At 47.1% G+C, this 17,736-nt stretch overlaps 1 protein-coding gene across 3 annotated transcripts in view; it reads left to right on the forward strand.

The window, feature by feature from the left end:
• Nucleotides 1–1,738: 1,738 nt before the first annotated feature.
• The window catches only part of GGCX (gamma-glutamyl carboxylase), a 30,053-nt gene continuing 14,055 nt past the window's right edge, over nucleotides 1,739–17,736 (forward strand). The window contains exons 1-9 of one of the 3 annotated variants that reach the window (XM_081333707.1): nucleotides 1,739–1,995; nucleotides 2,518–2,706; nucleotides 6,623–6,781; nucleotides 7,869–8,034; nucleotides 12,678–12,756; nucleotides 13,321–13,427; nucleotides 13,546–13,709; nucleotides 14,379–14,656; nucleotides 15,056–15,187. In XM_081333707.1, coding sequence (XP_081189833.1) covers nucleotides 1,962–1,995; nucleotides 2,518–2,706; nucleotides 6,623–6,781; nucleotides 7,869–8,034; nucleotides 12,678–12,756; nucleotides 13,321–13,427; nucleotides 13,546–13,709; nucleotides 14,379–14,656; nucleotides 15,056–15,187 — 1,308 coding nt within the window. In that variant the 5' untranslated portion in view covers nucleotides 1,739–1,961. Of the gene's footprint in view, nucleotides 2,707–6,622; nucleotides 6,782–7,868; nucleotides 8,035–8,168; nucleotides 8,281–12,677; nucleotides 12,757–13,320; nucleotides 13,428–13,545; nucleotides 13,710–14,378; nucleotides 14,657–15,055; nucleotides 15,188–17,736 lie in introns of those variants that run through there. The other 2 variants (XM_081333706.1, XM_081333708.1) reach the window with 2 other exon arrangements.

Consider the following 17,736-nt stretch of genomic DNA (forward strand, 5'->3'; position numbering starts at 1 on the left):
TATTAGTACCTGCTGGCGACAAGTCAAGTTCATTGAGGTTGTCGCAGTCACGGTTTTGGCAGACGGCTCGAATGTGGCCGGTTTTACCGCAAGAACGGCATTTTGCGCTGCGGAACTGGCAGGATGCCCTTGGGTGGCTGCCGCCACAGCTGGCACAGCTTAGGCTGATGTCTCTGGAACTGTGGCTTGGGTATCTTGGATTTTTGTTGGCCACTGCCGGTTTCTTTTGGTTTGTGGTGTTGTTGCAACGGATTTTGAAATTCTCCAGCCTTTGGAGAAAGGCATCGATCTCTGCCTCATTTGCTGGTTCGTCGTCTCCGCCGTCCGCAACACTCTCCTGGTGAATGGATCCACTTGAGTTGTTGCTGGGTCGGAGTGAGTTCTTGTGGTTGATAGCCTCCTGAGCCATTATTTCATTAATGACTTCAGACAGGCTCAGGGTTGGCTTCGCGACTATCTTCTGTTGGAGATGCTCATCGCTGACCGAAGACGATTCGATCACAAATCCGGTCTTCCAGGTCGGGGAACATGCACATGCGAGCGGCTTGCCGTACCGCAGCTACGAAGTCGGTTGCTGACTCCCGGGGAGCTGGTTCCTCTGGATGAACTGTAGCCGCCAGAAAATTTCTGATTTCTTCGCCATGAAATGCTGGCTCAGTTTGTTGACGAGGTCAGCGTATGGTAATGATGTGACAGGGTCTGGGTTACATAACCTGACAGCCACATCATAAACAGCCAGACCACTGAGGCACAACAAAACCACCACCTTCATCCAATCTTCCGTTATTCGGTTCACTAGGAGGTAGCCTTCAACTTGCCCCAAGTGCGACTCCCAGTGACTAGGGTAGCGGATATCGAGCTCACGGATGTGCCCGATTTGGGTCATGCTGTCCCAGTCCAGGATACTGCTTTAAACGGGAAGGAACTTTCAGGAAGAGTTTTCTCTTTCCCCCTTTCCCGAGGTTTAGCTAGCGCTTCAGCTCGAGTGACTCAGCTAGTGCTTCAGCTCAGTTATAGCAGTATCAATCCCACCTTCGTCGCCACTGTTAGATAGCGTGGGCTGGACTGTGAGGGAACAGATGACAGCCAGAGGTTCAGTAACTCAGCTTTATTGTGGTAGTCACATCGCTCTCCCGCAGCCCCTTTTAACCCTTTAAATACTCTGGCCAGCGAGCTCTTAACCAATCGTTTGCGTTGGAATGTCCCGCCAAAAGCTGGCTGGCCAATCAGAGCGTATGCTGATGCCACCTGCTGTTGCTGGGCACCGAGCTGTCAAATACCAGTAACTATGTACACAACAGGGGCCGTTCCCTCACTGTTTCCAGGATGGCTTTGCGGGCCACATGAAACTACTTTGCGGGCCGGATCCGGTCCCCCGGCCTTGTGTTTGACATGTCTGAGCTAAGGGGTAGGCAACCTTGGCTCTTTTATGACTCGGACTTCAACTCCCAGAATTCCTGAGCCAGCTGTGCTCAGGAATTCTGGGAGTTGAAGTCCACCAGTTATAAAAGAGCCAAGGTTGCCTACCTCTGGACTAGCGAAACACCTGCAACCCCACTCCCTCCGTGCTGAGTGTGTCAATTAAAAATGAGAAAGGAAAATGGCCCCAGCCACGCTCATTCAAAGTTGACACGAATAATCCTTTGCTATTCATCCCGAGAAAGTCCTTTATTTTGCAGTTAAAAAGTTACAGAGATCTGGTTGCTCGGGCAGACTCTCCCTGGGCCACTCTCTGCCCTTCAAGGGTCCGGAGAGCGCCGCGTTCACCGCCTGGCCGGGCTCGGAGCGGGGCCTCCGCCCGGAGCTAAATCTGAAGCGCCTTCTCGGTCGGGGCCTCCCGGGCGCGGAAGTCCAGGGTCCGTTGGCTGCGCCTCCGGCCGGAAGTGCCCGCTGGGCGGCGGCCTCGCCAGAGTCGCTCCTCTCCGAGCTTCGCTGGGAACCGAGGACGCGCCGCCGCCGGGATGAAGCCGAGCCGCGCTGCTGCGCTCGCCGGAGGTCGAGGGGGACCCGGGGGACGCCTGGGCCGCCAACACGCGGGCGGCCCGGGGGCGCCGGGAGGGCTGCTGGGCGGGGGCGCGGCGAGGGCTGTTCGCGGCCCCCCCTTTTGTGTCGCCGCGGCATCACCATTTGGGGGCCGCGCAAGTCACCACATTCCCCGGGGCGGCCGGCGATGCTTCGCGTAGTTTGCTTGAGCAGCCGCCTCGCGCGGACCAGGCAACTGCGGCTGGTTAGTCCGGGCTCCGCGCGCTGCCCGGGCTCCTCTGGGTCCGCTTTGGTTTGGGCTCCCGAACGGGGCTGCTCTCCATTGCCCGGGAAACCCTCCGCGCCCCGGGATGCAGTTGACGATAGCGCGGAGGCCCCCAACCCCCCGCTGGCTGGCAGGGGACCATCCCCTCCCCGCCCTCCGGTCCGCACAGCGGGAGAGGTTGGGCGCCGCGGCCGTAGAGGCCCGGGGCCCAGGACGGGTCTTCCCCTTCCCCAGGACCCATTTGCCCTCTTTTCCCTCTGGTTCTGCAGAAGCCGAGACGCCGGCGCAGAGGCCGAGGGAGGCCAAAGGAGCCCAGGCCCCTGTCCCGGCTCCCCCCGGCTGGGCCAGGCGCCTCCTGGGCTTTGAGTGCGCCGACCTGGCCAGCTGGCCCCGGATGGTCTGCTTGCTCAACAGGCCGGCTGATCCCGCGGCGCTGGGGGTCTTCCGCTTCCTCTTCGGTGAGTTCGGCTCTGTCCAGAACCGGGCCTGGCCTAGAGAATCCAGCGGCAGAAGGGCCGCCCTGGTCAGGCAGCAGCAGGCCTGGGTGGCTGTGGGGCCAGTGGCCTTTGGGAGTGGCTCTGGGCCAGCGGGTTCCAGGGAGGTCAGCCACCCTCGGCTCCTGTCCTGGCACCCCTGACTTCACCTCCAGCTTCAGCCCTAAGCATGAGATGACTTTTAGCTGCTCTTTAATCCCACTCTGGTTACAATGTTTATTTGCAATGCATGCTTACAATACAACAGTTGTTACCTATGATTTATTAAAATGTTAGATAAATTCTCTAGAAGAAGGTTCAAGGAGTTGTTTACCAAGTTTTCACGTGGGATAAACTTGGGAAGTTTAGCCAAGGCTTTGGATCAAGAGTGAGCTTGAATATTGTTTGGACCCTGAGATGTGCACATGCACACAACAGAACTGTGCACTTGAAAGGGAATTATCTAAATGATTTTTGTACAATTCTTTTTCCTTTTAAAAACTTTTTGTTCATTTTAACATCAAATTCCCCCTCAAAAACAAATAATGTTAAATGATTTTAAAATATTGGTTGCATTTTCCAATTATCAGGGGCCACTGAGTTTATATTTCAATTTGTAAGCATGTCTGTGTAGAACCAGTTTGGTGAAGGGGCTGGACTAAAACCTAGGAGACTGTGACTTCTGCTTGCACCTTATGCACAGAGCCAGTCATTCCTCCTGGCCTTAGGAAGAAGAAAACTGTAAAAAGCAGTTGCCAGGAGTAAAAAAATGACTATTACACTTTCTGGTTTTTAAGAAGTACACATTATATGGATTGGCAATTTATTTATTTATTATTTATTAATTCAATTTATATACCACCCTTTTCCCGAAGGACTTAGGTCGGTTTATAGGGCAAAATTAAAACAATACAATATAAAAATTAAAATAAAATTATATCAATAGCCCCAAAATTTAAAATTAGAATTTAAAAACCTTAAAACCCACTCAGTCCAGGCCAGCTAACTCAAAAAGCCAGGTTTTCAGGTCCCGGCGAAACGAATGAAGGTCGGGGGCGATCCGGAGTTCCACCGGCAATTGATTTTATTATTATTTATTATTTATTGTTTGGATTTATATACCGCCCTTCTCCCAAAGGACTCAGGGCGGTGTACAGGGCATTAAAACACCATATACAACATATAATATACAAAAATTAAAATAAATTAAACCAAGTAGCCCTAAACAATAAAACACGTTCTAAAATTTAAAATTTAAAATCTAAAACCCCAGTCCCTCAGTCCAGGCCGGCAAGTTCAAATAACCAAGTCTTCAGGTTGCGGCGAAAAGAGCAAAGGTTGGGAGCCATCCAGAGCTCAACAGGAAGCTGGTTCCAGAGGGCAGGCGCGCCCACAGAGAACGCCCTCCCCTTGAGGATCGCCCGCCGGCATTCCCTGACCGGCAGGACTCTGAGGAGGCCCTCCCTGTGGGAGCACACAGGACAATGGGAAATTGACACTGGCAGCAGGTGCTCCCTCAGATAATCCGGGCCCATTCCATTTAGGGCTTTATAGGTCATCACCAGCACCTTGAATCTCACCCGGAGGGCAACTGGAAGCCAATGCAGCTCGCGGAGGTGTTACACAGGAGTATCGGGAGACTCCCATCACAACTCACGCGGCTGCATTCTGCACCAGCTGAAGCCTCCGAGTGGTCCTCAAGGGCAGCCCCATGTAGAGAGCATTGCAGTAGTCTAGCCGGGAGGTCACGAGCACATGGGTGACTGCGTAGGGCATCTCGGTCCAGATAGGGCCACAACTGGCGCACCAGGTGAACCTGGGCAAAAGCCCCCCTGGCCACGGCTCCTATATGATCTTCCAAACTGAGCCGTGAATCCAGGAGGACACCCAAGTTGCGGGCCCTATCAACGGGGGGTAACACCTCACCCCCCATGGAAAAGGTTGGTTAGTCCGAGATGCCTGTTTCTCCCCATCCAAACCCGGACCGCCTCCAAGCAACGGGACATCACATTGAGGGCATCACTGGGTTGGTTCGGGGTGGAAAGAAAAAGCTGGGTATCATCAGCATACTGATGATACCCCACCCCGAAACCATGAATGAGCTCACCCAGCGGCTTCATATAGATGTTGAACAAGAGGGGAGAGAGGACTGACCCCTGAGGAACTCCACAAACGAGAGGCCTCGGGGCGGACCTCTGCCCTCCCGTCAACACTGACTGCAAGCGGCCCAGGAGGTAGGAGGAGAACCACTGTAAAACAGTGCCACCCACTCCCAACCCCCTGAGACGCCACAGTAGGATACCATGGTCGATGGTATTAAAAGCCGCTGAGAGGTCTAATAGGACTAGGACAGAGGAACAACCCCTGTCCCGAGCCCGCCAGAGATCATTCACCAGCACGACCAATGCTGTCTCCGTGCTGTACCCGGGCCTAAAGCCCGATTGGTACAGGTCAAGATAATCACTTGTACTTGTAGCACTCAAATTTATACTTGATTTGGGGAAAACTGCCCAAAATTTCTTTCCAAAAAAGTCATGTCAGAAATCAGAGGAAACATTGTTTGGATCTAAAAAGTTGAAATCCTTAGTGACAGATGAAAAGTTTTGTGCTATTTTCTATGGAAGGGAAGTTAACATAATATTCACTCAGCCTACCAGGAGTTTGGTTTTGATTTCATAATGTTGTGAGGATCCAGCCATTTTTGGAAAGGGCACCATCCCCATGTGCTAGATCCTTGGAATATCGGATGCAGCTGGATTTGAGAGGTGGTTAATTCCAGTTGGGGGGGGGGGAGAATGTAACCATCTGGCTTGAAGTAGGCAACTGTGCACACCCTGCAGAAGAGGTCCTCTCCATCCAGTTTTACCATGTATGGCTAACTTCCTTACATCCTCCCTTTTTGAAGAAATTTCTGGAGAGATAGCTCTACAGGAAATGGATTTTCTGGATTCTTTCCAATAGATTTCTGTCTGGGCCTGGCATAGAAACAGCATTGGCCATTCTTGGTGGATGACCATTATCAGCACCTAGAGCATATCTTCCACAGTCCTATTATACCCCCTACCAGCATCCATTATCCTCCACCATGCTGTCCTTCTGGCCTGCTTGGGAAGGTTGGAGATGTTCTGCAATGCTTCTGCTCCTTTCTGAACAGGTGGCTTCAGCCAAATTATGCAGTCCTGGCTGTGGTTGCTCCAGTGTGGACTACCCAAAAATTTAAGTCCTGCTTTGGGATGGTTTTGAGTTACACATCTGCGGTCTTACCCTGGTGTTTGGAGGCTGAAACCTGAGACTAAATCTCAGCCTTGCTGCTTGCAAATGATCAATTTAGCTTGATACTGGGCTCTAGATTAGCAATGAGTAGGGTCATGGCTCTCCCTGTTAAAGCAGATCTGTGACATGGGGGGTTCTAGATCATAGCTCCTGCTATGATCATAAAGTGGCCTGGTGATTTTGAATAAGAAAATATGAAAAACCAGATGGGTGGTATTATTTGACTTCTGGGAAGTGAACAAAATGAGAGCTGGGTGGTAAGTAAATTGGTTGCCAGCTGACCTTATGATAGGAAAGATTGATATATATACCATAAGTCCTTCAGCATTGGTGAAAATCACATGGACAGTGTGTGCACTCTCAAGCCTCTGTGCATGGTTACACTGGGCAGGGGTTGGATTAGAGAATTTCTATGGTCATTTCCATTTCTTATATTACATGATTCCAGTTGATTAACAGTGATCATGCACTTAGTAGCTCTTCTCCAGAACTCTTCCAGCCACTCAAGGATTACAGCTTGGGATAGTATCATTCCAGTCCCTGTTTAGTGAATTCCTGGCTCTGTGGAAGATACAGAGAGCCTGGACTGCTACTCTTGCTGACTCCCATTTTTCTGCTCCTGTTTCAGGTCTGCTGATGGCCTTGGACATTCCCCAAGAGCGAGGTTTGAGCTATCTGGATCACAAATACCTGGATGGGCTGCAAGTTTGTCGCTTCCCCCTCTTCAACTTCCTGGAGCCACTTCCCCTGGACTGGATGTACCTTGTCTACACAGTGATGCTGTTGGGTGAGGACCCATAGCCCACTGGGGTTGTGCTAGCTGAGCCCACTTTCTCTGGCTTCCTGACTTGTGTTGTTTTCCCTCCTGGGCCTTGTTGCAATATATGTTGCTGCCCAGGGTCAGAGAGGAATGCTGCAACCCAGCCCTCTCAGCCATCCTGCTGTGTGATCCCCCAGAGCTGGGACTGAAAAGCCAGGCCTGAGAAAATGGCACGCAGTGCAGCAAAGAAGAGATGTTGAACCCCCAGAGTTTCTCACAAGGTGGGGCTGGGGAAGAGGTGAAACAGGCAGATTGCTTGGGATGGAGGGAGCTGGAGTTTTATAAGGGCAGCGGTTCCCAACCTTTTCTATACCCCTCACCCCTAGAACGCTTTTGATATATTCTCACACCCCTTACAAAAGTTTGAAATAATGGCAACAAATTATGCATATACACTATAATTTTGAAAACCCAAGTTTTTGCACCCCCTGGAATATTGTCTCGCACCCACAGTTGGAAACCCCTGTATAAGGGAAAAAGAAGGTAATTAGAGAACCCTAGAAAATTTAGACAGCTCTGGCGGTTGAACATTTGCTGGTTCCATGAGTAGCCCCATAGAAAGACAGCTTGTTTTGGAGTGGCCCCATGGAAGGACAGCCACGGCCAGAAGAGCAGCAGAAATTCCAGCTTGCCAGAGGGAGAAGACAACTGCAGTTAATAAAATCTTATCTGCTGCCAGCCATAAGAGAGTAACAGCCAAGCATAAATAAAATCCTCGATTAACTCAAGGAGTGGTTTGAGCGGAGCGCTTACAGGCTGGATTAGACATTGCCTCTGCTTGCGATGCAAGTGCGGCAGTAAATTAACTTATTGTTCTTTTATTGTATACCAAACTCTTGTACAAAAGCTATAAAGAGGTGGGGAGATGAAGCTTGTTTTTCCTCTATTAGTTGAATGCTGCATAAATAATCTTGCCCTACTGGAAACAAAGCCAAGAGTTTCCAGTTTGTGTTAAAGATAAAGCAGAAAAAAGTATTCACAAGAAAGTGCTGGTACTTGTCTGGTTGATCCTGAGCACCTGAAGGCCTCTCACCTCCCTCGCCTCTTTCCTTAGGTGCTGTGGGCATCATGCTGGGCTGCTTTTACCGACTCAGTTGCCTCCTCTTCCTGCTGCCCTACTGGTATATCTTCTTCCTGGACAAAACCACTTGGAACAACCACTCCTACTTGTACGGCCTCCTGGGGTTCCAGCTGCTGTTCATGAATGCAAATCGCTATTGGTAAGGCTTCATTGCTCTCGGTGGGCTTTGGCAAGGCACATCTTGCCTTTTTCCCCCTTCAGATCAAGGCTTTGATAAGCAAACATGTTTCCTGTCTTTCCAGTTGCATAATTTAAATTTGACATTTGCCCCAGCTTGGAATCAGCCAGACCCCAGTGGGGAGTCACATGCAGCAGAAGACTTGCATTCCAGCCACAGAAGCTGTCACGGTAGTGAAGAAATGACAGCTACAAAACAGCACTTTAGGTGACAGAACAAACCTCAGCCCAGACCATGGAGATGCCATGCTGGACCTCTACTTTATCACTGTCTATTTTAAATACAATGAAGGTTTCTACAAACAAAAAAATGCTTGGGCCATGGGTTCACCTGTGTCCCCCCACTGTGGCCAATCTCTACATGGATGAGGTAGAAGCCAAAGCTCTAAAGTCCTTCACCTTTCACTGGTACAGGTATGTGGACGATACTTGAATCAAGATTAAAACACAGGAAGTGAACAAATTCATTAAATTCACATAGGAAGATGTTAAGGAAAATAGTCTGGCTTTCCTTAACTGTTGCAGTACACATTAAAGAAGAAGCCTTAACAATGAAGTTTACAAAAAACCTCCGTACACAGATCAGTATTTACATTTTGATTCTCACCACCCACTGGAGCACAAAATGTAAATACTGGGCTGAAGGTTTGCCTAGCAGCAAAGAAGGAAAAGAAAAAAACTAAAATACATCAAAGAAGTCTTCAGAACTTAATGGCTATCCCAACTGGGCCTTCATCAAATCCAGGAAAAGACCCAGCAGGAGCTCCTCCATAATAGACAAAGAAGAGAACAACAAATGAAGTGATGTTGTTATTCCATACATTGCAGGAATATCTGAAAAGCTCAGGAGGATTTTCAACCAACTCTACATATATGCATACTTTAACCCCAAGGGTACACTAAGGTGGAAACTTATCCACCTCAAGGATAAAACACTCAGACACAAACTGAGCAATGTAATATATGCAGTACAATGTAGTGAGACATGCAGATCCATACATTGGAGGAACAGAACAACCACTTCACAAATGCATAGCACAACATAGGAAAACAAACCCATCAGGAAAAGATTTAGCAGTCCATCTGCATTTGAAAGACAAAGACCACTATTTTGAAGATAGCAAAGTCCACATTCTGGACAGAGAGGACCACTGGTTTGAAAGAGGGGTCAAAGAGACCATCTGTGTCAAAATTGAACAGCCCTCTCTCAACACAGAGGGAGGGATACACCACCACCAGAGTTCTGAAGGAGCTGGCAGATGTTATCTCAGAAACATTGCACCATATCTTTCGAAAATCCTGGAGCACCAGGGAAGTACCTGAGGATTGGAAAAGGGCTGATGTGGTTCCCATCTTCAAGAAAAGAAAAAGAAAAAAAACCAGACCCAGGAAACTACAGACCAATCAGTGTAACATCAATACCTGGGAAGATCCTGGAAAACAGAATCAAAAAACAGATCTATGAACAACTAGAAGCAAACAAGGTTATAATCAGGAGCCAGCACTGGTTTGTCATGCCAAACCAGTCTTATTTCATTCTTTGATAAAGTGAGTAAATTTGTAGATCAGTGAAACGTTGTGGACATAGTATACTTTCAGTATTCAGTAGTTCAGTAAGGCATTTGACAAAGTAGACCACAACCTGTTGCTTAGTAAGCTAGAAAAAGGTGGGATAGACAACACAACCATCAGATGGATCTGTAGCTGGCTGACAAACCATACTCAGTGAGTAGTCCTCAATGGTACTACATCCACATGGAGAGAAGTAAGCAGTGGGGTACCACAGGGTTCTGTCTTAGGCCCAGTACTCTTCAATATCTTCATCAATGACTTAGATGAGGGAATAGAAGGGGAACTCATCAAATTTGCAGATGACACTAAACTGGCAGGAATAACCAACACCCCAGAAGACAAGCTCAAGATCCAAAAAGATTTTGACAAACTTGAACAATGGGCCCTATCCAACAAAATGAGTTTTAATGTGGAGAATAGCAAAGTTTTACATTTAGGCAGGAAAAATCAAAGTTTTAAGTACAGATGAACTTAACCCTAACCCTAACCCTAACCCTGGCTCAAAAATAGCAACTGTGAGGGGGTGTCATGGTTCCGACTAAAGAGTTCAAAGAACATTCAGGCATTGTTTATTCTAAAAAGTCTATAATAATGAGAACAAAGCATCGCCACTCATAGATGGATGCCAAAATCTGAATTCTCCCCTGAACACGTATCAAACACAATTCCCTCCCTTAATTTGGACGTCATATATGACATTCTCCAAGTAGCTTAAAATGCAAGCTTCACTTCCATTGCATCTCTTATCTTATTTAAATAACCGGTTTAGCATTCTCCTCCCACCAGCTTCATTTTATTCAGAGCAAAACAGTTTAAAGAAAAAGGCTGCCTCTTATATTGTCAGAGCAAAAACATCCAATGTTTGCAGTGTTTTACAGGGACCTTGGAGTCCTAGTGGACGATCACTTGACTATGAGCCAGCAGTGTGCAGCTGCCGCCAAAAAAGCTAATAAAATCCTTGGTTGTATATAATCCTTGGATGCATAGAATTCATCACGTGAAGTATTAATACCTCTTTATAAAACCCTAGAAAGACCACATCTGGAATACTACAACCAATTTTGGTCACCATACTACAAAAAAGATGTTGAGACCTTGGAAAAAGTTCAGAGAAGAGCAACTAAAATGATCAAAGGCCTGGAGACTAAAACATATGAAGAACGGCTGCAGGACTTGGGTTTGGCTTGTCTAAAGAAAAGAAGAAACAGGGCGACATGATAACAGTATTCCAGTATTTGAGAGGCTGCCACAAAGAAGAGGGGGTCAAATTATTCTCCAAAGTACCAGAGGGCAAGACAATGGTTGGAAACTGATCAAAGAGAGAAGCAACCTGGAATTGAGGAGAAACTTCCTAATAGTGAGGATAATTGACCAGTGAAACAACTTGCCTTCAGAAATCATGGGCGCTCCATCACTGGAGGTTTGTAAGAAGAGACTAGTCAGTCACTTGTCTGAAATGGTATAGGTTCTCCTGCTCGAGCAGGGGGCTGGACTAGAAGACCTCCAAGGTCCCTTCTATTCTGTTTACAACACAGTCCTTTCAGCAAGGCATTTTACAAAGTAGACCATAGCCTACTTCTTGGTAAGCTAGAAAAATGTGGGGTAGACAGCATCACCAGCAAATGGATCTGTAGCTGGCTGACAAAACACACTCAACATGCAGTCCTTAATGGAACTACATATACATGGAGGGAAACAAGCTGTGGAATACCACAAGGTTCAGTCTTAGGTCCAGCACTGTTCAATATCTTCATAAACAATTTAAATAGGGAACAGAAGGGGATCTTATCAGATTTGTAAATGACACTAAGCTAGCAGGAATAGCCAACCCCAGAAGATAAATTGGTAATGACCTACAAAGCCCTACATGGCATGGGTCCGGAATACCTTGGGGAGCACCTGCGGCCGGCGTCAACTTCCCTCCGCCCAGTACACTCCCACAGAGAGGGCCTCCTCAGGGTGCCACCGGTCAGAGAATGCCAACTGGTGGCCCCCAGGGGGAGGGCGTTCTCTGGGCACGCCGGATTTATGGAACCATCTTCCGGTTGAGCTCCGGATGGCGCCTGACCTCCGCTCCTTCCGGCGCGATCTAAAAACTTACCTCTTCGAACAAGCTGGCCTGGCCTGATGGGATGGGGTTGGGTTTTATTAATGTGTTTTAACCTACTTTTTTAATGTGTTTTAACTTATTGTAAGAGTTGTGGGCATTTTGTTTAATCTTTTTTAATTTTTGTATTTTGTCTTTTAACATGTACTGCCCTGTTCACCGCCCTGAGTCCTTCGGGAGAAGGGCGGTATACAAATAAAATTAATAAATAATAATAAATAAATAAATGACCTTATGAATGGTCCTGATTCTGTTCTGTACCAGCCTGCTACCGCCCCTGCAGAAAAGGCAGGGACAACCCCTTTTACAAGAAGGCAAGAGGCTGGAATTACGCCTGCCAAATTTATTGCAACAAAAACAAACGGAACAAGACAAACCAAGAAACAGGAGCTTTAAGAAACAGGAACTATCCGAGCGGTTGCCTTCAGCAAACCAGCCCTCCCCACACATTCCCCTTATATAGAGTTCAGGGCGTGGCTTCTCTCTGCCTCCTTCCGAGAAGCCCCATTGCCTTCCTCTGTTTACTCCTAATTGACTGCCTCCTGCGTCGGGCGTCCTTGAACAGGGCCAGCTGTGGGTCATCTTCATCCACGTTGTCAGGCTTACACAGCTGGGTCTCGGTGGTGACCAAGTGGGAGGGGCCTGGCTGAGGGCTATCATCAGCAAGATCTTCAACCCCCTCAGCAAGGTCTTCAACACCCCCCTCCTCCTCCTCTGAGTCGTCCGACCCAACTGCCGAACCCACAGGCTGACCCTGAATCACAACTGTGCCTGACAGTTATTCTGGGCTGTTCAGAATCAGCGTTGTTGAGGCAATGTTCAAGAGTCAAGATGTTCTTGAGGTTTTCCAGGGATCACTGAAGCTTGGGTTGGTTTTCCAGACTGCCTCCAGTCCCTACTCTTGCTAATGAGCTTCCTGTCCTCAGGTCTGTTGATGGTCTCTGGCATCCACGGAAGAGAAATGCTCATGTCCCTTTGTGGAACTATACCATTCTTCGCACACAGGTAATGAATAGCTCCCAGCTAGTGTTGCTTGGTCTGTGTTGCATGCTGGCGCCAGAGTTTCATATGGAAATGGGGAAGCCACCAGCTCTAATGTATTGAGGGTCCCACTAGAGCCAGAGAAAGCTTGGAGGATGGTAAGGAGGCAGGTCTACCTTCCTGCGATTCTGGGTCATTAGGCTTGTGGGAGGCCCCGTCAGAGTTGCCATCCAGTTGTAATATTTAAGATGGCAGAATAGGTAAATTATAACATATTGGGAGCTACTATTTAATTTTAGTTAAGTGTAGATGTGTATAGCATGAAATGAAATTTACCATTTTTCTCATTCTTGCCCCATCTGTGTTCTGGTTCCCCATGCTTTTCAATGTGATATTTCAAACTCCTGTGGTTAGTTTGAATGGTGAAATTGACCATGGAAATTTTGGCAGGAAGTTGTAACTTGGAAGCTTGTTTGGAAATGGCAGCATGTCTGCTGCTTCCTGTGAGACACTTGTTGCTGCTTTGTGCATTTTGCTGACTAGTTTGCCTTGGAGTCTCATGTTGTTGCCTCCTTTGTTTCTGAACAGATCTTCATCGTTTATTTCATTGCGGGCATCAAGAAGCTGGATGCTGACTGGGTGGAGGGCTACTCCATGGGCTCCCTGGGGAGGCACTGGCTCTTCAGCCCGTTCAGGTGAGTGTTGGAAATCAGGCTGCGACAGGCGGGTGGGTGGGTGGGAGATTGAGCTCCCTCCTCTTCCTCCATCCTGGGCATTGCAGCTTTGGATGAAGCCATCTGCCTGGTCCCTCAGGTTGTTGCTTTCAGAGGAACTGACCAGCTTATTGGTGGTGCACGGTGGAGGGCTTGTGTTGGACCTTACTGCTGGCTTTCTGCTGTTCCTAGATGCTACCCGTCCTGCTGCCCTTTTCTTCGTCTCCTACTTCCATTGCATGAACTCCCAACTTTTCAGTATTGGTAAGTTCTGCGGTATCCAGCTGTTCCTTTAAGAAGCCACAGGAGAACTTATAAAAGTAGTATGTTGAGTGATAAGTGTTATGTTAAAAAGGGACTGGACTTTAGTTCCAATCTATTTTTGTGAGAAGTGGTTAATGCCTGTAAAAACTGCTCATCTGAAATGAATAATGGTGCCTTCTACAAGATTAACAAGCTTTTGTTAAAGGTGGATTATCTTATATAGTATCGTTTGTTGGTACAGATTTAGTGTATGTTTGAAGGAAAACCAATACCACTTTTTGTAACGATAATGCTTTAGGTTAAAACTTAGAAGACTCAGGTTCACTTCAGCCTACAATTGTGGGTATCTTTGAGGCAGTCACTCACGGCCCAGCCTGCCTCACAGAGATGGTCTTTTGGGGGTAAAGTGTAGGGAGATGTCCACCAAGATACCTTCAGCTCTTGGAGGAAAGGAGGGCAATGGATTTAACAAAGTTTTAAATAAATCTTAGTCTGCGTTGCCCGCATGACCAGAAACAGTTCCAACAGATTTCAACAAGAATCTCCTGAGCACATCTGAAGAGGCTGGGTGTCCGGCAGATATTCATGTATGCAAAGCAGATGATCTGTCTTGCGAGTGATCAGCCTACATCTGTCCTTCCATCATACTCCCAACTTTTCATCCCAAAGGCATGTTTTCTTACACCATGCTGGCCACCAGCCCACTCTTCTGCTATCCAGACTGGCCACGTCGACTGATTGCCAGGTTCCCTGCCTGCTTCCAAAAGTTTCTGCCACTTACCAAGCCTCCACAGCGGAGTCTGGAGTGTGTTTATCTGGAAATGGAGCAGCAAAGGCCAAGGGGAGCAGCTAGGAAATTGGGGCTGCGACAGAAGCTGGGTGCCATTTTTACTATCCTGTATATCTTGGAGCAGTTCTTCCTACCTTACTCACACTTTATTACCAAGGTAAGAAAGAACCTAAGTATTTTTTAAAATATAATTTTTTTAACTGAAAGGTTTAGACTGGATAGTATTTGACTGATGACATTTTCCATAGTTCAGGTCCTGACAAGGGACAGAAAAGATGGAGCCCCTGAAAGAGTCTCTCTTCTGTTGCCTCCTCATAGCAGCATCCCAGCCACAAAAGAGAAGGGGAGGGTCCTGAGCTTGAACATGGGTGGGAAACCACTAGTTACACTTGAATCAAGGCTGCGTGGATGAGTTCCAGTTCCTATAGTTTTAGTAGCCCAAATAGCCCCAAGGAGTCTGAGAAGAGATAGGGGAACTTGGGGACTGGTCCAAGGGATGAGAAGTGCTTCTTATTCTGGGAATAGTCAACTCTGCCCCTAATAATTCTCCCTGCAGGGCTACAACAACTGGACAAATGGGCTCTACGGCTACTCATGGGACATGATGGTCCATTCACGCTCCCACCAACACGTGAAGATTACTTACCGTGACAGTCACACTGGGGAGATTGGCTATCTGAACCCTGGGGTCAGTCTCTCTTTCCTTTCAATGTGCATTAAAATGATACAACCTGGAGTAACAATGGCTTGTTCAAACAAGGGTGTGAGCATTTCTTCTGTTCTGTACAGCAGTTTACCACACATCAGGTTGCCTGCTGCATGTGTGTTTGTAAAAAAAGCTGTGTGTCACAAGTGAGATGGAGTCTATACAACTTTCTGTGCAGAAGCAATAAATGTGCATGATTGTGTTTGGAGAGACTAGAGGAAAACCTTCCCATTGGTGCCTGCAGAGGTTATGATTTTTTGAATCAATTTTATGTAATCACAAATGTTTTTGAAGAACTACGTTCTTGGATTAAGACATCCCAAGGCTGTCCTTCCAAAACAATGTATATTATGGATCCAAGAAATTGAAAATTTTAACAACTTTGTTAAGATTTTCTTTCCCTTGTTTCCACTCGCACTAATCCTTCTTTGTTCCCTTTGTTTAATGGGCCCCTAACTAGTCTTTTCCAGATTATTTAGCTCCTTCACATAATAATATAATCTAATGGATATTGTTCTCCTAAAGGATTGATTGTAGGAGCAAGCATTGAAGCTCAGTGAAAAACCAACTCCCGCTTCCTCCCTTGTGGCTGTTACCAGAAGGGTTAGGGTTAGGGTTAGGTATTTCCAATTTGCTCTCTGGCCTGCTGGTGCTAGTGGATAAGTCTGAAATAAACCTGTTGCCCAGAATATTTTTCATATGTGAGAAGACCAGCTTTGTTTGAATCTGTGAAACTGGAAAGGTTTTCTCTGCAAGCTTTGTCTCTGGGCTCCTGAACATTTTAGTGGCCATTGTCTATGACAGTGGCCCCCAACCTTTCCGGCTTTGTAGACCGGTGGGGAGAGAGAGCAAATGGTTCCATGTGAGCGGAAGATGTGTGCATGCACACAGCTCCATTTGTGCTCACAGAAATAAAGCTTCACACACATGCGTAAGTGCCGCCGCTCACACAAATGGAGCTACGGGCATGCGCTCGCCTGATGCTTGCACTGCCTGGTTCTGAATGAGCCATTGCTCAGGACCAGAGCTTGGGGAATCCTTGGTCTTTGGGAAGCATCCATCTGAAGTGCTTGTCCTGATTCAGCTCTTCTTGCCCTTGTGACCCATCTTTTTTAGAAAGACTATCCTAATTTTATTCCCATTAAAACAGTCCTGTGAAAAGTGGAGGGACAGTGACACAAATTGTGCAGGCAGATTGGTGACTGTGTCTCTGTGTTTATCAGACTGAAAACTGTATTGGAGACCGACCAACAGTTTCCTGCTTGAATTGCCAGAAAGGGTTCCTGTCCAAGACATCTTGTTAGGGAATATTCAGAATATCTTTTTTTTTCAGACTATGTTAGATTTAATAGATTGGTAATTTTAGCTTCTCTCTGTTACAGTCCGCTCATCTTCAGTGTTTTTTATTCTTTTATCACAATGGATGAGGATATTTTCTGTTCAATCATGTCTGATTCTTGGTGATTCTGTGAACCAATTCTCTGCATTTTTTTATCTTGTACAGCAGACATGTCAAACTCGCGATGTCACGTGACGTTGCACAATGTATCGGAGCCTTTTCACCACTGCTGGCCCTGGGGTGGGTGCAGCTTCCGGATGACACGTCTGGCCCGCGGGCCGGCAGTTTGACACCCCTGTTGTACAGCTTTCAGTCGTTTTACGATCTGGCTGTTGCCGGATCTGATGGTGTGTAGACACCGTGTTTCTTGGCAGCATTGTTTCCCTCTAACCCTTCTGAGAACAACTGTTTTTCCAGTGAGCTTGAACGTATAATGTGGTCAAACCAGAGGTAGCTCTCGACTTATGACCAGTTGCATAACAATCGTTCAAAGTTACATTGGCCTCAGAAATAGTTCTTTGTGGCCTATAAAGCATTTTCAATGATTGCAAAACATGGCACCCCCCCCCTCCACAATCATGGGATCGTATTCTGGGTGCTTGGCCACCTGTTTTCACTTGCCCCTAGTTGCCAAGTTAATATGATTGCCATGTTTCCCCAGAAATTCAATGGGAATGCAGGCTGGAAAAGTTGCAAGCCTACTAAGAGGACTTCCTCTCATTTTTACGGGCTTTCCACCTCAAACATATGGTCCCAAAGTGGTTTCCAAATAGAAACAAAATTAATTGTGCTTTTTTTCTTTAATCAAAGCAGTCAGTTTAGCCATCTCTGCTAACTCTATCAACTTTTGCAGCCATTTGTCCGTTGTGGGAATCAAAGTATCCTTCCATTTTTGTCCATATGCACCCCTCTTTCTATCTTGACCCCATCAGTATCTCTATACAGTATTCTCACAATGGCTTCCTCATTTGTATACAGACTGCACCAAGTTCCCCAGATTTGTTGGCGCCCCCAGATCTTCTGGGGCTCTCCACAGCTTGACACAATCAACACAATTGAAGGCTTTTTTACAGCCAATAAAGCAGATGTTCTTTTGATAATCTTGAGATTTTTCCATGATCCTGCATTGATTGCAATATGGTCACTAGTGTCACAACCCTTTCTGAAGCCAGCTTGAACTTCTGGCAATTTC

This window comes from Vipera berus (assembly GCF_964194415.1).
Source record: "Vipera berus genome assembly, chromosome: 8".
Classification (NCBI taxonomy): domain Eukaryota; kingdom Metazoa; phylum Chordata; class Lepidosauria; order Squamata; family Viperidae; genus Vipera; species Vipera berus.